At 48.0% G+C, this 27,294-nt stretch overlaps 1 protein-coding gene across 1 annotated transcript; it reads left to right on the top strand.

Annotated features, from left to right (window-relative positions):
• The first annotated feature begins 1,405 nt into the window (after positions 1-1,405).
• SSUH2 (ssu-2 homolog) lies at positions 1,406-26,562 on the top strand. The gene is made up of 12 exons (XM_050778594.1): positions 1,406-1,899; positions 11,378-11,476; positions 11,862-11,943; positions 12,233-12,362; positions 13,937-13,997; positions 15,120-15,244; positions 16,313-16,375; positions 18,375-18,460; positions 19,818-19,910; positions 20,489-20,594; positions 22,465-22,572; positions 26,149-26,562. The coding sequence occupies exons 1-12, from the start codon at positions 1,737-1,739 to the stop codon at positions 26,293-26,295; spliced, it is 1,263 nt and encodes a 420-aa protein (XP_050634551.1). The 5' UTR covers positions 1,406-1,736; the 3' UTR covers positions 26,296-26,562.
• Positions 26,563-27,294: the final 732 nt, after the last annotated feature.

Genomic DNA, 27,294 nt, shown 5'->3' with positions numbered 1-27,294 from the left:
ATTAGAAAGGTCTAGCTGTTGATTTGTTCATCTTCCATGCGTTTTAAGAGCTTTTTATTAACTTACTATTATGTGACCTAAGTAATGTTCAGAAAATGACTGTCATTCCTGCTGATCACCACTCCCTGGTTACGAAGACACAGCTCAGGGTTGTCTGCATTTTTACAGCCTCAGATTTCGGGTCCTTGTAGTGCTCAATTCTCTTTAACATTTTGTTCAATTTGACATTTAAAGAATTTTCTGTGGTTGTTCCTTTTAAATGCTGAGGAGGGTTTTAGGTAAGCATATATTGCTGCTTAAAAAGTACTCAAGATATAATAGTGGTATATTGTTTCAGTTAAATTGCAAGTATTCTGTCATTAATTTATCTATCATTTATCATATTTTGGCTCAAATACATACACATATGCAAACACACGCATAAATAGACACAGAAATGGATGCTCACACACATGTTTAGGGTAAAATATACACACAGAGAAAGGCACACAAATGATAATCCTATTTACCATGGGGACAATTCGATAAGGGCTTAAAATCATTGCTTCATGTATAAAGGTATCAAAAGACCACATTTCTTCCTCAGGATCATGGTCTTCCTTGTGTATACACAGTAATGAAATTTATATGACTCTCAAGTATCAGAAATCCAGTGCTCCTACCAGCCATAAAAACCTATTTGTGAGGACTGAGTCACCTAAAGTGTTTGTGAAATTGTGAATAATGCTGAAGATCACACTTGCATGCTATCGGCGATGGGCATTCAGTGACGAGGGTGAAGACAGTAGAGAGAGCAAAGACACGCTCTTTACGGAGCAGCTGGGAGCCATCTCTGTGTTCAGTGTGGCCATCCCAGACAGGCCAAACTTTAGGACACTGACAAAATAGTCCTGATGCTTCCCTGGTGAAGGCAATCCCAGGTTGTCATTGAGGAATAGCATGGCACATCCCAGGTGCATTGCTGGGATGGGGAAGTCAAGGCATAGGGCAATTTCATCGCCCTGGCCAGAGAACCCCAGGTTCAGTTTCAGAGGAGTGATTACCAAGAATGCAGTGGAAGGAGTGGGACCCGTAGAGCCTCAGGGACCAGCTCACAAGTTCTGTGTTTAGACTCATGCAGAGGAGGATGATCTTCCGAGGGCTGAGGCTGAAGGGGTGTCAAACTCCAATGGAAAAGGTTTAGGAAAAGACCTTTTACAAATCCAAAGATGTTTCACAGTGGGCAAGGCTGGTGTGGCGAACAGTAGTGGCCCACGTAGCCGGGTTGGGAACCAGCTCTGCCCATGAGGTGCCGTGTGGCTTTGCAGTGTGGCCTCACAATCCCAGCTTTGTTTCTTCCCCAGGGAGATGAGGCTGGTGCTGCTCAAGACCTCAGAGGCCCTGCCCAGCCTGAGTATCTGTATATAATATCCCCCTTGGGGAGGTACTCTCCTTGTGGTTATGACCTTTTTTCTGCATGCCCCCTACAATACTTAGGACTCTGCCTCCTACAGCTGGGCGATGTAGCTCAGTGGTCAGGCACTCTGACTGGAGAGTCAGACTGATGAGGGTGTGAATCTATCATCCTGCTCAGAAAAATGGGCATGATACCAGTGCCCCTCTCAAAGGCATGCAGTGAGGACATGAGTAACTAGTAGCATCCACAAGAGCTTGGACAGTAGAAGGCTCTTGTGGAAGAGGAGCTCCCAGAACCCGGTGGATTGGGTGCCGAGCAGCTGCTATGATGAATGGTATAGATGTTTCCTTTTGTTGTATTCAAACTGGTAACAATGGGCCTGCTGTTCTGGGAGGGGCCTGAGGGTGGTCCATCAGAGCACATCGGTCCAAGCACACTAGAAGGGCAGACATCTCTCTGGCAGGACGTCTGGACCATGGACAGGGATCTGAGTGAAGATGACAGTAAGTAGAGCCTCGAAGATGGCATGGAAGACTGTGTGGAGATATTTTAGCCTGCATTTGAGGAGGACCTAATCTGACCTCTAATATGTTGGAAGTTGTGTATCTATAGTTTTTTCTAATAAGCTCTGTAGCTAGCACTGTGTGAACTCTTCCATCTGCCCTAAATGCAGTCCTGGGTCTGCATCTGGGTTGCCGAGAGCACCCCTTTCTTCCTTCTTCTCATATGTAAAACCTACCTGTAGCTTGCAATCTCTTCTTCTGTTATGTGCCTTTGGACAATGGAGAAGGAAGGTGAAAGACGAAATTGAGAACTTTTCTCTCTATCACAGTGACACTGTGCAAACCTTATATTCTTTTTCCTTTTTTTTTCTCTAGTTGACAGTATCTCCTGCTCCCAGCCAAATGTAAGTGAGATTTTCAGGATTCTTATTTCAGTCACAATTGGATTCAGTTCTTAGATGAGGTTAACTCTACAGAAAGGTTGGGAAAAGTCTTCACTCATGATCTTTCTCTGGCAAACAGCTGGCTCGTTCATTATCGCTTATGAAACATAGCCCAGGTGACCCCATCCTGTCACTACCAGGACAGAAATACAATGGATTCTCAGGGCTATTTAAAACATGAAGAAGGAAGTGATATTTCAGGAAGAAACATGCTATGTTTTAAAAAAGGAATTTTTTGATTCCGAATTTGAAACAGACAGTGCAGTAGGGGTGGTGTTGGGGGGGGGGGTGCGGGGGTTCAAGTCCTGACTCTGCTCTGAATTGGCTGTGTGATCTTGGGCAAATCACTTAATCTCTCTGAGCTGCAATTTTCTCATCTATAAAACGAGATTGGTTTAGGAGGTCTCAATCTAATCTAATCTTTGCCCACGAGGGTGTGGGCAAAGTGTTTTCTGAACATGCTTTGTGGGGAACGTAGAGAGAGGTCTATAGCTTTTGTTTGAATCCAGAGAGACCCATGACACTAACATACTTTCATAGTCACCAGACTTGATGACATCAGAGCTGCTTTGCAGGCATAACACTCTTTCTTGTCTTTAATGTTGGTATCTTAAAGCTTGAAGTTTTAGACCTGAAGTAGAATATGAAATTAACCTATACTAAACTTAGAGAGCTCAATTTAAGTTTTGTTGGAATCTTTTTTCATATTGAAGTTGAAGACTGCCTGGAGATATTTTAGCATGTACTGGAGGAGGACTTAATCTGACCTCTAATATATTGGAAATTGTGTATCCATACTCTTATTCTAATAAGCTTCAAATAACATTCTAATGCAATCTTTTTTCTTCAAAACACTGTTTATTAGCAGTCTTTCCATTTATGATTAGAGTTTCTCATAGTAGCAATGGACTAGGTCAGATATGGACTCAAACCTATGCTCTGCCTCCTAGTTCTGGGTGACTTTGCTCAAGTCACTTAGCCTCTCTGAACTTCATTTCCCATAATTTTTTTAAAGGGATGGTGTCATCTTGCAGGATTGATCAAAGATTCATTGGCTACAAAGTGAGTGCCCAGAGTAGACATGGAGTCAATATTGACTCTAGGAAACGATTGGGTCCCCAGAACTTTAAAAGTAAACTGCTATTAATGGGAAATACTATCTCCTGTGAAGTTCCTGTTTTGACCTCATGCCTTTTGGTGAGCAAGGTGAGAGAAAGGTGAAGTCTTTGGCCCCATTACAAGTCTAGGAACCCTGAGTCTTTCATAGGGTCATGCTGAGTGCTGGTCTCAGATGTGATGGAACTCAGGTGAGCACTTGGGGTATACTGCAAGGTATGGGGGCACCCAGGGAAGCTTTTAGAAAAAGTTAAGTTAATGAAATCAGAAACTAGGTAGATTTTTTTTACCCCAAGTGTCAGAAAGGGAGCCCGCTACAGGCCTTACGTAATTCAAATGTGCCTGTTTAGAGGAGAGGTGATTTTATCCAATCGAGTTAACTTTGCAGGCACTAAAGTGTTGTCCCCTCACTGTTCAGGTCTATAATGTGAGCGACTTCAGAGGGAGGAAACCTTCCTCCAGTGATATGTTTTGGGACCAAAGTGCATGGATAGAAACATTCTGGGATGTGGCACCCACGTGCAGGTCTCCTCAAAGAGGCCTTTGATCATCACCCTCAGGTGCTGACTGCCTGTGACAGCATCCCTGACTAGGGCAGCATCTCCCACTTTGGCTGGCACACTTCCAGTGATGGGCTGGTCCAATTTTTATAGCCAAGACTATCCAAAGTTCTTTCTTACAGTGATTTGCTATCTCTCTACCTGGAGCTTCTACTTTTTGGTCTTGATTCCAGGCCCCAAGTCTACTCAGAATGTCTGCTCCCTGTTTAAAATAAGAGCCCTGTAAGTCTTTTCTTTTCTAGCCTAACCAGATCCTGTTTCTTCAACAGTCCCAGATGTAATCACTCTTTTCTTTAAGTGTAGCATCTTAGTACAGAGCAGAAGAGAAAAGAACCCCTCCTTTATTCTATATACCATATCTCTTATGATGGAACTTATTTCTTTGATTGCAGACTGAAACCTCTTCTAGAAATGGTGAGCAAGAGCCTCTTCAAGTAAGATGGTCTATAAATGCAGCCCCTGGTAATTCTAGGAGGCAGCTTTTCTGGTCTAGGACTATAAGACGTGGGTTGTACCTTTTTACTCCTGGGCATGAGTCCCTGTGGACGGGGGCAGGGTTGAGTTCATGAGTGAGAGCCCTGGTCTGAGGTCACATTGCCATCACCACCCCTGACCCAGTGCTGAGGAGCTGGGACTCTCCCCTGGTACCCTGGCCAACTCTGCTCCCAGAAAGCTTGCTCATTAGAATGCCGCTGCCCTCCACGACTAGGGATGGCAAGCTTTCAGTACCAAGACTAGCTTTCAGTCTCTCCATGTATCTCGGTCAGAAAGGGTGCTGGACTTCTTGGCAAGGACCAAGCTGCCATTAGCAGTGGCGACTGACGCGAGATCTCTGTGTTTTTCACACGTGCCCTGGATGGGGCCACCAGAATGCAGCCTTCCTGGCTAGGTCAGCCCTGGCCTCTAGGGGCCCATCTGGTCTTTCCCACAGGCTGCACACTTCTGGAGGGGGATAGTGGTTCTGGTAGCCCCTAATGGGAAGATACAGCATCTACTTTGGGGAGGAGTAAGAAATAAAATGCTTTAATGAAATTGTTACAGCTTAGGCAGGATCCCCAGGGCTCTCCTGAATCAATTTCCAGAGTCCCCTCTCATGCATTGTCTCATTTGCTCCTCTCAGTGACCCTACTCCCTTCAGCCCTACTTTTAGGGAAAGGAAATCAAGGCCCTAAAAAATTGAGTGATTTTTCCTCCCCAGAGACTGCATAGTGGGTTAGGTATTTTGTGCCATGCTCATTGCTGGGAAAATGAGGATGAATAAAACATTGATCTACCTTTGGGGTACTCCAAGTCTGGTGGGGGACACAGACCCCAGATGGACATTTTCAAAGGATTCTTAAAAAGTCATTTGGCAAAACAACAGTGGAGAAGTGAAATGGAGTGCTAAGGGACACAGGACAGGGAGCTGCACTCAGACACCTTTGGAGACGGTGAGGTCTAAGCTAAGTCAGGCTGGAGGGGGTGCCCAGGGATGCCATGGGCAGGACCAGCCCCAGCCAGGGTTGGGGAAATGGCACAGGGTGTGTGAGGGTGAGTACAAATGTCTGTATCATGAAGCCACAGGACACCTCTGGAAAGCCCAGCCCCTGTGTGGCCCTGTTTTGGCATCACAACACTTTCTAAGAAGCATTAATTTCACATTCCAAATAATTGAAAAATATTGACAAATAACAATCTTAAATAATTGAAAACAAAAATTGCAATATTTGCTGCATTCTTGCTTGGCAACCCAGGCAGCCTTCACAACTTAAAGCGAAACTTCTCCCAACTCTTCACCCATTTCTCTTGATGTTGGTCTCACCACATGGTGAACATTTGTTCCTCCAAATATTTTTTCAATGGCTCTCAAACCAAGTACTCATGCTTCTCTCTCCAGCAGGCTTGCCTTTCTCCTTCCTTCTTTCTTTCTGCCCTCCTTGTCTCTCTCCTTCCTATTTTCTCTCTGTTCTTCTTCCCTACTGTTGCCTCCTTCCACAGTTAGCTGCCTTACTTTCTCTCACCCTGGTCTGCACCCGTAGGAGGCTTTTCCCTGGCATGAGGGCAGATGAGAATCCTTCCTTCCTCTCTTGGGGGTAAAGGCCATCTAAGGTAGGGATATTACCTGCCAAATTCAGGAGCTTGGATTTAGCTGTGGGTAATAGTGAGTCACTGCAGGGATTAGGTGAGGGAACGATGTGATCAGGTTTTCTGGTCTTGCTAGAAAGTCTTTTAACTAGTGTGGCCAATTATTTGTTCTTTATGGCAAAACAGAACTTCTTTCTTTTCTTTCTCTTATGATCACCTCTCTCTTTCTCAAGTTGTTTTTATTTGTGATAAAATATACATGACATAAAATTTACCATCTTAGCCATTTTTAAGTGCACATTTCAGTAGTACTGTTCATTCACATTGTTGTGCAGCCAGGACCAGCATCCTTCTCTGGAACTCCTTTCACCTTGTAAATCTGAAATTCTGTCTCTATTAAATAATTCCTTCTTCCCTTCTCCCCTGTCAACCGTCACTCTACTTTGTGTGTCTGAGTTTGACCACCTGAATCTTTTTGGCATCATCTCAAGTATAATTCAAATAATGAGGCATTTGTGTATATCAACAATATGCCCACTGTGGTAGGTTTGTTGTTCCCCTAACACTTACGTGTGCCTGTTGTATTCCCACTCTTTGTTTGAGTGCTGAATGCTATTCTTTTCTTATACGAGAGAGGGACCCCTGTCCAAAAGGGGCCCTCGCACTTGTCAAAGGAGACAATGTATGAAACAAACTCAAGTAAGATGGTGATGGGAAGCCCTTTGGGCACACTTCAGTGCTTTTAAGATGATTAATGTGGAATTAGGGGCAAAGGACATTGATTTCCTTTCTCATCTGAAGTCAAAGGACTGACATTTTTAAAAAGAGAAAGTTAAAGGGGTTACCCATTAATAATGCCTTTCTCCACAAGGAAAATTCCTTTCTATACAAAAGAAAAATATCTTGTGACTGGTGAGCTGAAACACTACCTTGGCGACCCTCTTTGCAAAGTCTTCTCAGCATTCAGTTGATGCTGTTTGCATGGAGCCAAAGGGGGTTCAGCTAAGTGAAGGGGTCACTGGGCTTGGAGACAGGATCTGAGCTCTAAGTGCAATTTCTATCTCTGCCATGCGTGTGTGAGCAAGTTGCCCCAAACCACATCTTTGAGCCTCATTTCATTCTCTGAAATAGGGAAAACTGGTTATCATGAAACACAAAGGAGATCATGCCTACATTGTCTCTTTGGAAGCCACGGGACACAATGTGTGTGTTAGGGCGGGGTGGCCCAGCTGGACAACTGCCTGAAACTCAGCTGCAACACCATGGGAACAGCAATGTGGCTGGTAGCCCCTTCTGAGTGTCCCATGCTGGGTGTCATACAATGCCCCGTGACGTCCACATTCCCTGCTGAGCCCGTCAAGATCTGTACGGGAAATGACACATCCTCCTTAGTTCAGTCTGGAGTCCTTTATTTTTGTACATAACAGAATGGCGAGATTAATTTAGCTCTGACGAACTGTAGCTGCCCCGAGAGGTCAGGGTGGCTCCTGGTTGAGGAATGGAGTCTGAGTTTCCCACCTCTCATTCTTCCCCTCTTCCTGCTCCTTTTGTTTGGTTTCCAGCAGGACGTTGCAGCTGCATGGTATTTCCCTGTCTTCTTGTCAAGAGGAATATTGATGCCCCAGCAGACCCAAGACTTCTGGGTGGGTGGGGGGCCATCCCCAGGGGACAGGGCTGTGACAGTCTTTCTATGCTTGATACTTTCACTGTTGTCTCCTGGTTTAAACGAGCACAAAGAAAGACGAAGACCCACCCTCCTCTGGTTCAAGGCGGTGACTGGATTTTGTTATAGGCCAGGCACAGGACGAAGTACTATGCACACATTGTCTCATTGCTTGGGTATTAATATCATCTGCTCTGTTTTGCAAGGAGGGAGTTGAATTCTACAGGGATGTGTGGCTTACATGGTGTCACATCATGTGGAGAGCCTGGGCCCAAGGTGACATGTCAGAACCCATATTTCTAACCATGCTGCCTCTGGGTTTCTGACTCCGGTCAAAATGTGGCAGGACCATTGGCTCAAAAAGATGTGTTTTCCTAATTGCAAAGGCACTCTACATCTATGAAACTTTTTTCTATTTACCTTCCTTGTAGATTTTCTGCCAGCAGGAGAAAACCTTAGCGATGCAGATAGTATTTCTTATTGTCAGAGGACAAGGATATCCTCAATTTGGGAGGTGGTAGAGACGGGGAGTTCATTCGTCCTAAGGGCATCCCCTCCTTCCTCCACTGCTTGGGCCATATATTTCAGGGCTACAGTCCAGCCCTGAACTTGATCTTTAATTCTCATAATGGAGCTGACAGAAACTACAGTGAACATGCATGGGCCTTTGCCCCAGAAAGGCTCAGGTTTCAGCCTCTACCTTTCTGATCCCCTCAAGCCCATTCCCAGGAGAATGTCTAAGCAGACACACAGGTGAGTGTCTAAGTCAGGGATGGGCTAAACATGACTCAGAGGGCCGAATCGGACCCACCACCTATTTTTACAAAGTTTTCTTGGAACGAAGCCACACTCACTTATTCAATTGTGTATTGACTATGGCTGCTTCACACTACAACAGCCAACTTGAGTAACTGAGACAGAGATTGTACAGCCTGCAAAGTCTAAAATATTTACCACATGGCTCTTTATAGATAACTGTTGCTAACCCTTGGGTCCCTGGTGGCTAACATAGCTTCAAATGCTACTAAACTAATTAGAAGCAAAGCAATATTGAGAATCAAGATATTAATATTAATTCCAGATGAACTGTCACACTGGAGATTTCAACGCACATTGGCAGGCATCAGTTTGAAGCTTTGGGATGATGTCACTTTGCATCCTAGCCACATCTATCTCAGATCTCTCCCCTGTTTCCTGGCAGAACCATTTGCTTACAAAGATGGGTTTTCCTGCTTAGAAAGGTACTCTCTACATCACGAACCTTCTTCTATCCACTTTCCTTTGTGGGTTTTCTGCAGGGAGAAAAAACCTTAGAGATGAAGATAATAGTTCTTATTCTCAGAGGACAGGGGCATTCCTAATTTGGAAGGTGGCAAAAGGGAGTGTTCATTTGTCTTAATGACACTTCACTCCCTATATCATTCTCAGCCATGTTTTTCAAGATTTCCTCCTTCCTCAATTGCTGACAGCTACACTTCCAGATCAGCCTAGGTTGGTTTCATTTAAAACAAAACCTGCTATTGTCTGGTCTTTGTTTTTATTCAACTTGAAAGGACAGGGCATATTATTTTTACTTTTGTGAAGGGAGAGAGCTACAGGCTTTAAATAGGTTCCTCCCACCAAAAAAAAAAAAAAAAAAAAAAAAAAGGCTCTAGGAGATGGGGCAGTTCAGCTGGAAGTCTGACCCGGGTTTGCTTCAGTGACTGAGACAGTGTCCCCTTCTATGACCATTTCACAGGCACCGTTTGAAGTCAACTCCTGTGACTGACTTGGCTGCTAGACAGAGCCAAGGGATTCTTGTCCCCCAGTGTGAGGGGTTATAGGAACAGTTTTAAGGGGTGGCCCAGTGGGCTGGAACTAGACCTCTTGGTCCAGAGGCCTCCGGGACCTCTGTCCTGCTCTAACTCCACAGCTGTGTGACCTAGGATTACTGGAGTAATCTCTCTGAGCCTCATGTGCCTCATGTCAAGTGGGGTCAGAAGTGCTGCCTTCCACACCCCCAGGTGGGAGTGTGGGATGAGGCAACAGGTGTGGGAAGGTGTTTCATGAAGCATCCAGTGCTTCAGGGGCCAGTTTCTATATTATGCTTTCCTCCTTGGTATCTCAGGGCCACACCTGTCTATGTATCTATGTCACACCTAATAGGCTAGGATGAGGTTTTGAAAACAGATATATAGTGAACGATTTTTTCATAGTTTTGCCTCATGAAAAGTACAGATACTACTCAACCTACAGTGAGGTTATGTCCCAATAAACCCATCATAAATTGAAAATATCAGAAGAGTCAAGAAGGCATTTAATATACAAGGCAGTGGTGAAGTGGGAGCTGTGGTTCACTGCCACTGCCTGGCATCACAAGAGTGTATCATATTGTCTATTGCTAGCCTAGGAAAAGACCCAAATTCAAAATTTGATGTTTGGTTTAAAATGAATGCGTATGGCTTTTGCACCATCATAAAGAAGAAAAATCAATTAAGTCCAAACATCCTAAGTTGTGGACTGTCTGTACTTGGAAAGAACATGAACTTTGGAGTCAGACGAGTCTAGGTTTGAATCCAGCTCCACCCACCACTTGCTGGTTGTATGACCTTGGGCAAGTCACAACCTTTCTGAGCCTCAGTTTCCTCATTGGTAGAATGGGGGAAGGCATTAGTGTATCAGTTTGGGTCACCCATGAAACAGACACCAAGATGGCATTAGATGTGCAAGGGGTTTCTTGAAGATACCTGTGAAGAGAAAAGAGGAGGGAATATCTTCAGACTGTAATGCAAGTCTGACATCTATGAAGGGAGAGAGGGAAGGAAGGAGACTAAGCAGGAGGAGTCTCCGACTCCATGTGGCTCCAAGAAAGTCTTGGTCAGGTCTGCCTGGAATCTCAGAGCAAAGATTGTCCACTGGAGGAAGCTGCATAACAAATAACCCCACATCTCAGTGCCTTAAAACAACAACAATATTATTATATCTCATTATTTTCTGGGTCAGGAATTGGGGTAGGGCTCAGCCAGGAGATTCTTTTGCTCCACGTGGTGTTGATTAGGGTCATCCAGTGGCATTCAGCAGGTGGCTGATATGGCTTGGGGGGTCCAGGATGGCTTTGCTGGTTTGGCGGGGATGACTGGAAGGCTGAACTCAACTGGATCTCCTTCCATGTAGTCTTAGGGTCTCCTCATGGTCCCTCCAGCATAATAGCCTGACTTAAAGCTCAGGGTTCCAAGACAAATGTTCCATGAGGCAGAAGAAGCTGCCGTCTTTTAATGCTTCCACTGTATTCTCTTAGTTGAGGCAGTCACATATCTTCCTAGGTTCAATGGAAGGGAAGCATCAAAGAATACATAGCCATCTGTAATTCACCACAATGAATTACAGACTCATGAATGCAATAATGCATATTCACAGAGTAGGTACCCAGCAAATAGGAGCTGGCATTCTTGATGTTTCTCATCAGTATTATTACTGCTGCTACCACCACCTGCCCTGCAGATGTATTCTGTGTCCCAAGGATGCCAGAGTGAGTCTGGCTTAAACTGTGAGGCTTTTGATAATGCACCCACCCTCATTTTTCAGCTTCCTGTGAAACCCTGATCAGCCTTCCCCTCCCTACCCAAGGCTCAGGCATGCTTGTCTTTCTGCAGGTGTGGTAGACCTCAGTTTTGAGGCTGAGAGTCCTCTGGCACCCCCCACAGAGCTCCTGGAGAGACTGCCCAGCTATGACTGGCTTCTTCAAGCAGGCAGTAAGTCCAAGGGGGCTTGGTTCTTTGGGTTTCTTCCTAGGGCTCATGCTGGTTGGGGGAATGTCTCTGGAAAAAGGTGGTGCTGAGATAGCTCCCCTTTCCCTTCGGGGACCCTGGGAAGCGCCTCATCATGGGTAAGTGGAAATAGGAAGCAACGGGGCATAGGCTTTCTGTCTATGAACAGTCCATGGCCATGACAGGTCCCTCTAAGACCTAGATGGTGCTGGTCTTGGAGTCCCCATTCTTTTTGCATTAGATGTATTAAATGCATCACTTTTTCTTTATCTGTTCTTTCTCACATTCAATCAGTCTTTCCTTCTTCCATCACATAAGTGTTTGTTCCTTTGGCCTGGGCTGTCCAGCCCCTGACTCTTCCCTTCTCCAGGAGGACAGACATTTTTCCCGCCTTTGGAGGCTTTGGGGAGGCCCCAGGAGCAAAGGTCCTGGTCCTCATTCCTGGAACACAGGTGAGTTTCAGATTGTGCTGTGTGACTGCGTGCATTTCCTATGTCACTCTTGCCGCACAGGAGCCTTCCTTGAGGATCTCAGCCTTGGCAGTGCATCAGGATCCCTGGAGGGGACCCTCTGCACCCCAGACCTACTGCACTAGATCCTCCAGGGATGGGGTTTGAGGATTTACATTTTACCACTACTGTGGCCTCAGTTTCTCACCTGCACATTGAGGAGTCTGGCTGGCCTGCATGAGCCCACAGGCCCTTCCCAGAAGTCCCTGCCTCTCTGTCTGGTCCCCTGCAGAGTCCCTGTGATGACAGAGGAGGTGGCCCGGGAAGCCCTCCTCAGCTTCGTGAACTCTAAATGCTGCTACAGCAGCACAGTGGCTGGAGACCTCGTCATCCGGGAGCTGAATCAGCAGACCCTCTGCAGGGTAAGAGGCCAGAGCTGGTAGGGGGCCTTGGCCAAGGGGCTGGTGGGCTGGGGACTTTGGGACAGTGGTGGGCTATTTGTGTGATGTAGCAGCCAGGGGAAAGGAGTCCTGGGGGCAGTGTGTGTGAATGTGAATGGTGGTGATGTTGAATCCCATCTGCAACTTGACTTGTCTGTGGCTGTGAGTAATAATAAAAAGAACAAGTGTCAGGCCGGGTGCAGTGGCTCACACCTGTAATCCCAGCACTTTGGGAGGCTGAGGTAGGTGGGTCACCTGAGGTCAGGAGTTTGAGAACAGCCTGACTAACATGGTGAAAACTCATCTCTACTAAAAATACAAAAATTAGCTGGGCGTGATGGTGCATGCCTGTAGTTCCAGGTACTTAGGAGGCTGAGGTAGGGGAATTGCTTGAAACAGGAAGGCGGAGGTTGCAGTGAGCTGAGATGGTGCCATTGCACTCCAGACTGGGCAACAAGAATGAAATTCCAACTCAAAAAAAAAAAAAGAAAAGAAAAAAGGACAGGTGTCAGCACACACCACTGACAAGCTTGAACATGCCAGGCATCATAGAGCGCATGCTACGCACACGCCTTGTCAAATCCTCATGGCTGCCCTATACAGTAGCATCACTGTCACTGGTTTACAGATGAGAAATTGGAAATTTAAAGAGCCTAAGTGATTTTCCCAAGAAGATGCAGCTAGAAGTGACAGAGGTGAGATTCAAACTCAGATTTGGTAGCCTCAAAGCCTATGTCCTCGCTCCATACTTCTACAAGGGATGGGCTGAGAAACGTTCATCTACCCGCCACTAGACTTCAGCTCCCTCTGCCTCCCCCAAATCATGACTGTGCCGAGAAATTATTTATTCATTGCTGCAGGGAAGTCCTACCTCTGGCAGGCACTTCTGTCTCCTCTATTGACAGAGCAGACGGGCAGCTTTTACGTTCACATTTTCCAGTGTTGCTGATCCAGCCGTCCTCTGAGGAGCACATAATTGCGCAGAAATCAGATGAGCCTTGGAGGCAGTGGTTAGAGCAGGAATCTGGAAGAAGTGGCCATTGTGTGGCTGTGTGACCTCGAGGAAATCAGCTAATCTCTCTGAGCCCTCATTTACTCACATGTAAAAGGAGAGGGCAAAGGATGTCCAAGACCTCTTTCCATTCTGTCACTCTGTGGATGAAGATCAAGAAGGAAGATTTTGATAGCAGGCAGATAAATTCCTCCACAAGGGAAATCTCAAAGCCGTAGATTCCAGGGGCCTCCGTCTACCAAAGACAGCTACTACTTTGAAGCTTGTCTCATAGAATCTTTGTATAAATTCATGGGGAACTGAATTAGCTCCAGTTTGAGCCTGTCAGGGGAGATTTCCTGGGGTTGGCTGACTTCCCGGCAGACATCTGGGGGCACGTGGAATAGAAATCGCTGTTGTCAGTCAGTTCCAGCAGCCGAGGGTGTTGTGTGTGGATCTCTCAGTTTCCCCACTGAGCCCTGGCAGGGAAAGAGCTTCCTCTTTTTGCATAATGCTCTGCCTTCATAAGGGGCACGAATGTGAACATGCTTTTTTTTCCTTTTAGTATCGACTAGAGACCTTTAGTGAATCCAGGATAAGCGAGTGGACATTTCAACCCTTTACTAGTAAGTGAATTGTCTGAAATTAGTTTAACTGGGGGCAAATAAGTCAGGGTGCTGGTGGAAAATATCAGGACTTGACTCAGGCACTCATCTTAAATAAGATGGTCTTCTGCTTGGAGCCTTGGCTTCCTTATTCTCTGCAAAATGAGAGGGTGGACTTTCATCTCAGAGACTTTGCAGTGCTGATCTTAGTAAACGCTTCCTGCCCAGGAGGCAGGAGGTCCTGAAAAAGCCAAATGTTTGCTTTTGCTGCAGTCTGGTGCTGCCACATGGGGCCAGGCTGTAAAGCATCATGTGTGTTTAAACATTCGCCTACCCTCTCATGCCACCCCTAATTCCTCCTAAGCCCCTAAGCCCCTGTGCTCCCCATTCCCCTTGCCATCTACCTTCTGCTGAGCCCCCACTGGAAGCCTAAGTTTCTCTATTTGGGAAGACCTATGTCCTACCTGTTTTCTCTACCAGTCCATTCTTCAAGACTCAGGTCAATTCTTCAAGACTCAGCTCATGTGTCACTTCTTTTAAGAAGCTTTTCAGGATTTCTCCTCCTGCTGCTCCCCTCCCAGCAGAATGGGCCAGTCCTCTGAGTTTTCAGAGCCCTTTGTGAAACTCTTGTCCAAAGCATGCATCATATCCTATCACATCTTATTGTGATGGTGCTGTCTGTCTCCATGAACAGGGCAAGAGGAAGAGGATGGGATGGTGAAGGGGACAGTGATGATAATGATGACAGTTCTTGTTTGTCAGCCCCTCAGGATGTGCCAGCCCTGGTGCTAAGAATTTTATATACATTCTTCCATTTAATTTTCACTACCATCTTGTATGGTAGGTGCCATGACGATCCCCATTTTAGAGATGAGAGAATGGAAGCTCAGAGAGGGTAAGAAACTTCTCTAAAGTCAAGCAGCTAGGACATAAAAGAGCCAGGAGTCAAACCCAGATCTGTCTCTCTCTAAATCTTGATTGCGTAATCACTGCCTCCAAGGGGGACTTTGACTACCCATCCCTGTAGCCCCGATCTAGACTCATGTCTGGTACCAAGTGAAGGCTCCGTGCTGTTTGCTGGATAAATGAAAGTTTATCCCTGCCGCCCTTTGTCATTCTTACAATGACCCCTTTCTGCATCAGACCACTCTGTGGATGGGCCGCAAAGAGGCGCCTCCCCCAGGCTCTGGGATATCAAGGTTCAGGTTCCCCCGATGTTTCAGGAAGACATCAGGAAGTTCCAGGTCCCTCACTCATCACTGGTCAAGGTAACACGATTACTGGAGTACTTGCCCTTCTCCCTGAGAGGCTTTCCAGGCACTGCATGTTTCCTCAAACTCATCCTTTGAAGGGAAACCCAAAATTCAGGCTGGGGCTTCATTTCTTGGTTATAAATAAACATAATGTAATAAAACCTGGTGTATGGAATGTAGTCCCAAATAAAATTCCAAGCAAATCTGGGAGTGTTCAGGCAGCAAACAGATCATCCGATTTACGAATTGTCACCAGCTTTAGTGAGCAGTGATATTCCTGGATCGGTTGAGTGTGGTTTTCATTTTTTTTAAAATGTATTTTAGCTTAAACAGCTGGAGTGCTGAATGAAATTTATATGAAACAAAAACTTAAAACTCTGCTGGGATTTTCCATGAGAGTCAGTTAGGAAACAGAATCTGACTTCCATCCTGCTTTATGGACCTATAATCATGGCGTGAAGGGAGAGAAGCCTAGTGGATTACAAAAACATGAATGAGATAGCTCATATTGTGTTCTCTTCCGATTGCTGCCTGTTTTACACTTTCGGACTGGATTTAAGGGTGCAATTTTGCTCTATGAGTTTTTATAGAGTTCTAAGACAAAGAGGATTTTGAGAGGTCAAGAAAGTGTTCTAATCCTTTCTCAAGGGTGGCAAGGCTATTTTAAATTAGTGATTAAATACTATTAGCTAGCTCTTTGCCTTTCACAAAAATCCTGTCCATTTTTCAGTGACTTCTGTTCCCAAAGACCACATTAGCTACCTTATGGGCAAATACCATCAGCCTTTGTGGTTCAGCCCGGTAGGAAACTGTAGAGTGTGAGTTAGGATGTGGGGCTCCCAGAACACATCTCTGCTTGTTGGCATCCAGACTGGGCTGGGGCTCAGAGGAAATGGTGACATGATCTCTTGATGCAGTCAAGTCTTCTGGAATTGTAGTCAAATGGGAACGGCCATTTCTTTCCTGCGCCATCTTCTTATACTGGTCCTGAGCCGCTGCACCTCCGGTTTAGATGGTGATGTCATGGGTGTGGGAGAAGTGGCCCTTGGGAAACTAGATCCCAAGAGAGCATTGCACTTTCAGGAATGCCACAAATGCCACGGGCGTGGGCGGTACAAGTGCAGCGGCTGCCATGGGGCGGGCACGGTGAGTCATCTGTGAACCATTGGTGAGTCAGTGAGGGTGTGGTGGTGGGGGATCCTGGGGACAGAGGGCTGGGCTGGTGGCCTGGGGCTCCCTGCAGCAACTGTGTCATCTCAGGCAAATCTTCCTCCCTTTCTGGGCCTCCATTTTCCCATCTATAAAACGAAAAAGTGGGATTGGGTGGTCTCTAATGACACTTTCACTTTGACAGTTCGATTTTAATTTTTCTCTTCTTTTCTTATCCATCTACCAACATACAATGAATACCTGCTTGGCTCTGGCCTCTAGGTCCTGTAAGAGGACCAAGGCCTGGGGTTCTTCTTCTCAGGGAGTCCCTGTTAGTCAGGGAAACCAACAAGCAACTCCACTTGTCGAACAGGGTGGTGGGTGCTGAGCAGGTGAAGTTTGGAAGGCTTGGAGAGACAAAGTAAACAGGACACTTGAGTTAGTTTCCTTTGGCTGCTATAAGCCATGACCACCAATGGGAGGCTTAAAACAACAGACACGGCTGGGCACGGTGGCTCATGCCTGCAATCCCAGCACTTTGGGAGGCCAAGGCCGGCAGATCACGAGGTCAGGAGATCGAGACCTTCCTGGCTAACACGGTGAAACCCCATCTCTACTAAAAAAGTATATATTAAAAACTAGCTGGGTGTGGTGGCGGACACTTGCAGTCCCAGCTACTCGGGAGGCTGAGGCAGGAGAATGGCGTGAACCCAGGAGGCGGCGCTTGCAGTGAGCCAAGATTGTGCCACTGCACTCCAGCCTGGGTGACAGAGCAAGACTGTCTCAAAAACAAACAAACAAACAAACAAACAAACAAAATAAACAAACAAACAAAAAAACCAGACACTTATTATCTCAAAGTTCTGGAAGCCAGAAGTCCAAAATCAAGGTTTGGGCTGGGCTGGTTCTTCAGGAGGCACTGAGAGGGAAGCCATCCCCTTCCTCTCCCCTGGCTTCTGGCAGCTGCGGGCTGTCATTGGTGTTCCTTGGCTTGTGACTGTGCCACTTCATTCCCCACCTCCCTTGTCACCCAGCCTTCTCCCTGCATGGCTTTTTGTCTTCACATGGGCTTCTAATAAGAACACATCATCGGATTTAGGCCCTACCTGGTCATACGACCTCATCTTAACTAAATGCATTTGCGAAGGCTGTCTCTAAATGAGGTCCCACTCTGGGATTCCCGTAAACTTGAACTTGGAAGGGCCACAATTTAACCCAGCACAGGCCCCTCAGTGGCATTAGTCATGGCATTACTTGTCTTTTCAGAAAGCTTCAGGCCTATTAACCAAACTCCTCATGTTACATGTTGTCCTGATTTGAGCCTCACCCTTTGGCCATGTTCTGACACTGCCTACCCTGAACTGTCTTCTCCACCAGACCTTTCACCCTCGCCTACTGGGTTTGCATCCCCTGCTCACTCCCGCACTGCCTGTGGGTCCCAGTAATGGCCTTCGCCTGGCCTTTCTCTCTCCTCCCGAGTCCTCACTTCTGCCACCTGCCTCAAGTGGCTTTCCCAGGCTCCCTCCCTGTTGTCTTCTCTGTCCCTTCCTCCCCTCCCACCTCCCTCAGGCTTTCCCTGGAATGTATCTGGAGCCCACATGAGCCAACTGTGGGAGCGCAGCCTAGGCCTTTTCTGGGGCCATTTCTCAAAAGGAGCCTCCTGTCTCTAGTGCCAGGCCCCTGACCAGTGCCTCTGTCCCAGCTTCCTCCCAACACTTAGTCGGGGTCCAGTCTCGGGGCTTGTGGGGATCAGAGAAGAGGCAGGAGAGGCTGATGTCTCAGAAGAAACAGGGATCTTAGGGAGTGGAGTCTTTGAAAGCTGCAACTGGAAGGATCCAAAGATACCTCATGTCTACCCTGTACCATTTTGCAGATGAAGGGGCTGAGGCCCAGGGGGAGGAAGGTCACCAGGCTGGGATTTGATCCAGGTCTTGGGATGCCCTTGGCCCTGCTTCCTGGGAGGCCGGCGGGGGCTGAGGCAGTGGTGTGTCCGCAGGTGCGGTGTCCGTCCTGCTGCGGAGCCAAGCGCAAAGCCAAGCAGTCCCGGAGGTGTCAGCTCTGCGCGGGGTCCGGCAGGCGGAGGTAGGAGCGTCTCCCAGCACCACGGTGCTCGTGCTTTCTGGCTTTCTGGCTTTTCATTGCCTGCCCATCTGAAAGGCAAACAGGCACCCGTCTGTCTCGTCACTGCTGTGTCCCCAGAGCTTTGCACATAGTAGGTGCTCTGTGGTTATTTGAAGAGTAGGTGAGCTTTTCTCAAGGCCTGGCATTTCTGGACAAGGCTGGAACTTGTCACGCAATATATGTGTGGAAAGGATGAGAAGAAAGAGGCACTGCAGGGAGGAAAGACAGGGACGGGGTTACCAGGCAAGGAGACCTCTCCCGCCAATGGGTGGGGAAGTGAATATCAAAAACCACCCGAAAGGCCAGATTTTTAACTCTCTGAGGATCAGGTCCTGGGCAAGCCCCTATTTATAACTCATTTTGTGGTCTGAATGGAGGAGAAGTCAAGGAAATTTGGTTGATTGACTAAACAATCAACAAAGCTTCATCACTGCTCACAGCTTTGCAAACACTGGGCCATTGCATTTTGTAAATCCTATCCTTTAATGTATTTATAAATTTTTAAGGGAAACAGGAAACCATGAGGAGTGAAAATACTCAAGGTTGGGTTGGTTAATGATACTTTTGCCTCACCAAAGCCCAGGCCATCCTTCTGACAAGCCGGTTGGAGAAGCTTTGGTGCACCTTCCACTGTGGTTGGTAGAGACGGTCTTTGGGAAAAAGATGCTTATTTTTCTTTCATTTGCAAGTGAAAGGAATCCAATTCAAATTGGTTTTGGCAAAAAGTAAATTTATAGGCCTAGGTAAGAGTGAAGACCGGAGTATATTTCAGGGATGGCTTCAGGCTCAGCTGGATCCAGGTGCTTAAACAACACCACCAGGAATCTCTCTCCACCTCTCACTTTGCTTTCCTTTGTGTGGGCTTCATTCTCAGGCAGGGTGTTCCTTGTAGTGGCAGAGGAGACCACCAGTAGCTCCAAGCTTACTAATCCCAGGAGAAAAGATGTCCCTTCCCCGATAGTCCTGACAAACATCCTGGGGCAGATCTCATTGCACTCGCCTGGGTCATGTGCTCATCTTTGTATCAGCCACTGAGACCAGGGACATGGAATAATATGATTGGCCAGTCCCTGGTCCCAAGCTGGTCACAGAAGGGGTTGGGTAGGCCCTAGAGCCATGTGAGCTGGGTGGGGGAAGGGTGGTCCCCACAGGGATATTGGGGTACTGCCAGCAGAAGGAGGACTAGGCGGTGGGCAGGTACAGACAATGCAAGCCCACCACAGTCTACCTTCAGGAGGAAGGAGGTGCGGGTGGGAGCCTCTGGAAGCCACCAGGACCTGCAGTTGATCTGGGGGTACCGACTCTGTGCCCTTCTCAGATGCAGCACCTGCTCAGGGAGAGGGAACAAGACCTGCGCCACCTGCAAGGGGGAGAAGAAGCTGTTGCACTTCATCCAGCTGGTCATCATGTGGTATGTGGCAGTGTCTCAATGCTGTGGCACGCGGGGGTGGCTGAGGGACTGAACCCTGGACTGGTTTCTGCAGAGAAACTGCTTGGTTGGGGCTTTCACAGTGCAAGAACCTGCCAGGACTTAGAAGGGGGAGAATTTCCTGGAAAGAGGAAGTGTGGGGTTGTGGGATGCCGACTGGCTTTAGAACAGACAGACCTGAGTTCAAATTCTGCCATCACCACTTTCTAGTGCGGCAGCCACTCGACAACTGAGCCCTTCCTGTAGGAAGAGAGCCGTAGCATCCTGCTATATCCCTAAGTCAGCCAGGGCTTCCACGCATTAAGGTTTCTCCTGTGTCAGGCACCTTGCTAAGTGCTTTGCAGGCAAAGATGAAATGAGGTAATGGAGCTGAACTGTCACTATCCTTACTAGCTTCATTTTACAGACGAGGAGACTGAGGCTCAGAGAGGCTACAGAACTCTTGCAAGGTCCCTCCAGTAGCAATTCAAGCCCTCAACCCCAGGTCTGTCTGATTGCAAAGGCCGTGCTCTTAACCTGCCACACTGTGTGCTTTCATTCCTCATCCTCCTTCCCTCCAGGAAGAACAGCCTGTTTGAGTTTGTGTCTGAACATCGGCTCAACTGCCCCAGGGAGCTCCTTGCTAAAGCCAAAGGAGAAAATCTCTTTAAGGATGAAAACTCGGTGGTAAGAGGGCATTGTGGATGGGAACAAAGGAAGCTGGGTTCCTCCTCCGCTCTCGTGGGCCTGGAGCTGCTGGCTGTGTGTGCAGGCTGCATTCCCTGGAAGGACAGGTTGGGTAAGAGCAGAGTTCCCCAGACATGGATGAGGCTATGGGGAGCCTGGGGGCTGTCAGTTTTCTTTTTTCTCTTACATACTTAATCCTCTGTCCTTCCCACCTCCCCTCCCCCCACCATCTGCCATTCTTCATTCCTCCTACCCTCTTTCTCTCTTTCCCTCCCTCCTCCCTTCTTTCCCACTCTTTTCCTTCCTCCCTCATCCCCTGCTTCCTTCCACAAACCTTGAAACCCTTCTCCTCTATCAGGCACTATTCTAGGCCCTGGGTAGACCACGGCAAATAAAACAACGACCCTGCCCTCATGGAGCTTACAGTCTGGTGAGGGGACTATGATGGACACTTTTATAGCAATGTCAGATGGTGAAGGGGCACTGAGAAACACTCAGGCAGGGTAAGGGGCAGGGAGGGGTGGCAGTGTCGTTCCAGCTGGAGGTGGGAAAGGCCTCTCAGTGGAAGTGACCTTGGGCACAGACCTGGACGCAGGGCAGTTGGGGAGTGGACCTTGTGGTGTGGGAGCGAGGGGACAGTGGGGCAGAGGCCTTGAGGAATGGCAGAGGGCAGTGAGCAGGGCAGAGCTAGGAGCTCAGAAGCGAGAGGTGCCTTCAGCCAGAGGAGGGGGTCCTGTGGGCCAGGGGTTGGTACACCCAGCCCACTGCCTGCTTTTGCCAATAAAGCTTTATTAGAACACAGTCCCACCCATTTGTGGACAGGTTGTCTATGGCCGCTTTCCTGATGGCGAGGCAGAGCTGGGTAATGACAGACTACAGGGTCTGAAAGCCTGAAATATTTACTATTTGGTTCTTAGCAGAAAAGGTTTTCTCACTCTTGCTGTTGGCCTTGGCAGCGAGATTGGCTTCAATGGGACTTCGGAGTGGGGTCCTCAGACCATACGGAGGGATGTCAGCCCCTTTCTTTGTTCCAGTAATTTGGCTTTTTAAAGGCTCACCTCAGGCGTCCCCCCACCAGAAGCCCTGTACCCCGCTGTTCCATTTGAGTTAGAGGCCTCCCCCTGTGCTCAGCTCAGACTGGGGCCCATCCCTAGGCGTCAATGGCTGCTGGCAGCTCTGTGAGCTGGCCCTGCCTGGTGCTGAGCTCTGACTGCTGTCTCACCCTCAGCGTCCACAGCAGCACTGGGCCCAGGTGGACACTTAGAAGGAGGGTGGAGGGAGGGGCCATGGTTCCACAATGAGGGGCAGAACAGGGAGCCCCAAGGGAGGGCTATGCTTGCCCTTAATATGTGGAAGGCTTTCAAGCCTGGCAGAAGGGGATGTGGGGGCTTTGGGCACCGAGGAGATGCCCCAGTGCCTGGACTTTCTGTAGGTTGAGTGCAAGCACCTGGGCTTATTTGTGGTTCATTTTGTATCCACAGCTCACAGAGAGTGCCTGACCCTTAGTGGGCCGTTTGAATGTTTAAATGAGAAATGAATCTGAGTTCCTTTTCTGCTACACATGTACAGACCCCACGAGTCCACACTGATGGGGACCACACCTGCTGTGGTCACTGCCTTGCCCTACACCTAGCACGATGCCCGGCACACAGGAGGCACACAGCTGGGGGATCGAGTGGGCTGCAGGTGATAGGGTTCTCTCTCTGACTGCAGGCCCCTGTTTTCCTGTTTTTGAAATTCCTGAGACCACCATATGGGGCCTTCTCTCGGCCCTCTTCTGTGGCTCTGGCTCTGGCTCTGCTCAGCCCCATTGACTTCCAAAGCTCCAGGTGCGGCAGCCAGGTGGTCCGCATCTCGCTCTCTCCCCCAGGTGTACCCCATCGTGGACTTCCCCCTGCGGGACATCTCGCTGGCCTCCCAGAGGGGCATTGCAGAGCACAGCGCTGCCTTGGCCTCCCGTGCCCGTGTCCTGCAGCAGGTGAGCCGGGGGTGAGGGGCCATCTGGCTCTGACGTCTCTTCCTGGGCTGCTGAGCCCTCTTTCCTGAGAACGTCAGAGCAGAAGGATGAGGATGTGGAAGTGAGGGAGGTCCCGGGGGAGGAGCCTGGGAAGGGCTAGGGCCTGACCTAAGGCCCCAGGGCATAGAGCAGGGCATGCAAGACACAGAGGCGGGAAAGACCCTGGGCCAGGGGAGAAGTTTGCATTTTTATTCCCGGAAGCGATGGCAGGACCCTGGGCCAGGGGAGAAGTTTGCATTTTTATTCCCGGAAGCGATGGCAGGGTTTCAAGCACGAATGTGGTGTCATGAGATTTTGATTCTGACTCCCTGGTGTTCAGATAGGGGAAGGAAAAGCTTGAGATTGAAGGTCACAGGTCTGGCTTGCCTCTGAGGCCCTGGCACTTCCCAAACCCCAGCCCTGTCTTCTCCCAGCCTCTGGGGTTTTGGCTGCTGTATCCTGACAGCCACAAGGTGGCAGTGGTGGCTGCTACATCCCCAGGAGCAGCCCTGAGCGGCCCCTTCTGCTGTTGCTGCAGCCTGCCAGGGCGCCCTAAGGTGGGAGTTTGGCCTGGTAACATGCTTTTGCTGGAGGTGCATGAAGTGGGACTCAGCAGCCAGGACGGGAGCCTTGCAGACTGGGCTGAGATCCTGCATTTCCTGAATCCCAGCATGATCCTGGGCCAGCCACTTCTCCCCTCCTTCAAAGCCACTCTTCACCTGCGAAAAAAGACACTAAAGCACATCAGAGGGTTTTGCAGCAAAACCCTCTTAATGTGTTTGGCACCTTGTGCTCAAAATGTCCCTTTGCAACGAGCATTTCCCCTTCTCTCTCTCTCTGCACATCTCCCTGATTTGTAGGAGAGAGAAGATGCATTTTATCTAAATGAATACGGACCATCTTGGAGCTGGAAGGGGACTGAGAAATCAAGCAATTCAGACACTTACATGCCTACCAGGGCCAGGCAGTAAGGAGGTGGTGACAGAGCCTCATTCAAAGGGGCCGGTCAATGCTCAGCTTTCTGTAGGCACAAGACCCAGTGTTTTCAGACTGTTTGAAGTCCAGATTTTTAGATGAAACCTTCTAGTTTTTCAATATTTTGATAGCTGGGGAAACTGAGGCCCAAGGAGGGGAAGTTACCTGTCCCAAGTCACACAGTATGTTGGTGGTAGGTCCAGGACTAGAACTCGGGTCTCCTGAGGCCCTGCCCCTGCCAATACAAGCCATTGTAAACAAATCCTGGAGCCAGGAAGGGCAAACCAGGGGGCAAATACACAGTTTTCTTTAAAAAGGAGTATAATGGGAGTGGCGGTCACTTTTCTGAATCTTTTTTCTGATTTTGCCTTTGGTTCTAGAGCTGTAGACAAAGATTCATGCTAATATTTTACTCAAGATGGAGAAGTTAGAGCAGAAATCCAACCATGAGGGCATAGGTGGCTAAATTACATCTCCTGGCCATGGCCGTGACTCTGAGACCTGGAATCTGCTTATTGTGGGGGCTGAGCTGCACAAACAGAAAAACAGCCAATTACATCATGACCACTTGATGGCAATTGATGTCTTGAGCAAATTGTGGCCTCAAACATGGAGACTTTTTGAGCCAGAAGCAGATGGAGGCAGGGGGGTCGTGGAGGTTGTTGGTGGGGGGGTAGTGGTATTGCCATGCTCACCATTGGATCTTAATAGAAAATTCTGGGAACAAGAGTAGTCCTGACTTCAGTGTCCAGGCCTTCTGAGCACTGACATTGACTCCCATCTCCTTGTGCCCTTTAGTCCCTATTTGGGGTCCTTTGCACTGAAATTTCAAGAGGCATCTCCCACCTTTTATTTCCAAAATTATCATTTGGATTCCAGTTTCTGGCATATGAAGAAAACTCAATCACCGGGGTCTTATTCGGTTGTCTCAACAACTCTGTGAAATGAGAGTTTTTATTCCCATTTCACAGATGAGGAAGCTGAGGCCTAGAGAACTGGAGCACAAAATCACACGGAAAGCTGTGTGGAAATTTCGTGCCCTGATTCTGATTCCCCTCTTCCTTCTGCAATGTCGTGCTGCCCTTGGCCTCTCTTATGACAGAACGGGGGCCTACCTCTCAAAATACACCCCCACTGCCCAGATCTCCAGGGATGGCCAGGGCAGTTTTTCTAAAATGGAGAGAGAAGTTGAAGCAGCCAGATGGCTTCAGCCTCAGGCCGCCACCAGGCCTGGTTTGCCTCTTCCCTAGGGTCTTCAAGCCATCAACTACAGCAAGAGGACTTGAAGCTCTTTTCCCAACAGGAAGAATTCCCTGCAAGTAAAGAGGGCCTGACCCCAGGCCAATCATGCCACCTCTCCCTGGGTTTGGGTCCCCAAATCTGAGTCTGGGACAGGAGAGCAGCTTGGGCAGAAGAACTTAGGGCTTTTTGCACAGAGCTTGGCCCACAGTAAGTCCACAAGAAAGCTTGGCTTAAATGATTAGAAGCAACATTCCTATCTCAACTATGTAGTGTAGTTGCCAATAACAAAAGAGCACCAGAAGCCAGTGCAGAGGGGAGCCTAATATTTGCTCCCAACATTAGGCTGCTGTTTCCATTTAGGGCCTCATCATTGCAAAAAGTTATTGAGTAACTGCTCAGAGAAGGGGCCAGAGAATGAGCGACTTAGCACCACCCTGTGGGAGGGAATGAGGTCTCCATCCTGAAAATAGCCTGGCACAGCCCACTAAACTTTCAAATGTCTTCAGGGTCAATGTTTTATCTTAAAATTTGATTGAAATGTTATAAACCACTTACTAATACCTCTGTGGTTGTTTTAATATACACATGTTTAAACTGACTTTTTCCTCCACTGTCCCCCAGCACTCCATCTAAAAATTAATGTTTCTGGAAGTTGTCCTACTTGGCTGGTGACTTTCCATACACCCTGGAACTCCCCTGGGGATGCCTGTCCCCACTTGGTGAAACCTAGAATCAAATGGTAGCTAAAGATGAGAAGTTAGTTTTGGCCAGAGCTTAGGGCGCGTGAAGGAGCACAGTAGGAGATACATCTAGAAAGGCAGATTGAAGGCATATTGTAACAGATTGTAGAATGCTGTGTTAGTCTGTTCTCATGCTGCTAATAAAGACATAACTGAGACTGGGTAATCTGTACAGGAAAGAGGTTTAGTGGACTCACAGTTCCACATGGCTGGGGAGCCCTCACAATCATGGTGGGAGGTGGAGGAAGGGCACAGGCACATCTTACATGGCAGCAGGCAAGGCAAGAAGAGACCATGTGCAGGAGAACTGCCTTTTATAAAACCATCAGATCTCATGAGACTTATTAACTATCATGAGAATGGTATGGGAAAAACCCACCCCCATGATTCAGTTACCTCCCATTGGGTCTTCCCATGACACATGAGGATTATTATAACTCAAGGTGAGATTTGGGTGGGGACACAGAGCCAAACCATATCAAATGCCAACTCCAGAGCAGGATCTTCATACCACAGATAGTAGGGAGCTACTGAAAGTTCTTGAGCAGGTGAGTGACTTGAACAGAACACTGACATTTTCCTTGGCTATTTGTTTCCTTAGCGCCAGACCATTGAGTTGATCCCCCTCACAGAAGTTCACTACTGGTACCAAGGAAAGACTTATGTCTACTACATCTATGGCACTGACCACCAGGTGTATGCGGTGGACTATCCTGAGCGGTATTGCTGTGGCTGTACCATCGTGTGACGTAGCACAGCTGTCCCCAGAGCCTGCCATTCATGTTTGCCAAGGAGGATGACCGATGCTCTCTGAGTGTGTTCACTGTTGGCTGCATTAGACAATCACATACAAACCCTGGCATGTCCTTCCAGAAACACCAGCTTATCATCCATCAAGCTCCAACTCCTTATGCAGCTCCTGTGGTGGAATCCATCACTCATATGCTTAATCTACAAGAATTGAGCTACACACATTCCTGTAGAACAAATGAGAGAAATAATTTAAATGGCAGGGTCTTTGCCTCTGGTCTCCAAGTTAATGCCCTGATGAGGCGTGTGAGTTGATTTTGCTTTTCCCCTTGTCGGTCTTGGTTCTGGTGTGCTTCTTCTAGTGGGAGCCCCTTGACGATCTGAGTGTTACTGAAATGTTTAAGGATACACACAAATTATCTGGTCCTAATGCACAATACATAGTACACTTAGTCTTAAAGTGCAATATGTTACTGACCATTCTGTGGATCAGGAATTCAGACACAGCCACAGTGGGGATGATTTATCTCTGCTCCGTCACATCTGGGGCCTCACCTGGAAGATTCGAAGCCTGGGGCTGCTCAAGGGTGGGGTCTGAAATCATCTGAAAGCTGGTTCACTCAGATATTAGGTGGTTGGTGGTGGCTGGTGGTTGGGACCCCAGTAGGGAAGCTGTCAGGTGGAGCACATATACGTGGCCTCTGCATGCAGCAAGAGCTTCCTCACAAGATGGCAGCTCTGAGAGTGGGTGCCTCTCATGTACATCCCAATTGAAGAAATAGAGATCTGTTTGACAGCTGGAGAACAAACCAGCTGTGTTGGATGGACCAAAAGTCTGCATGCCAATCTCTAGTGTGGTGTCTATACAAGGAATTTGGAGAGTGTTTTCGAATAGATACAGTTTTTTACATCACAGGCTGACCTTAGAGCCTGCCCACTGAGTAAGATGTGAGCTTGATGTTCTGTGCACCCATCACAGGCAGCAGCTCCCACCTGG

Source organism: Macaca thibetana, chromosome 2 (genome assembly GCF_024542745.1).
Source record: "Macaca thibetana thibetana isolate TM-01 chromosome 2, ASM2454274v1, whole genome shotgun sequence".
In the NCBI taxonomy this organism is placed as follows: Eukaryota; Metazoa; Chordata; class Mammalia; order Primates; family Cercopithecidae; genus Macaca; species Macaca thibetana.
Note: the sequence above shows the minus strand (reverse complement) of the source record. Positions and strands in the feature narration are given on the sequence as shown.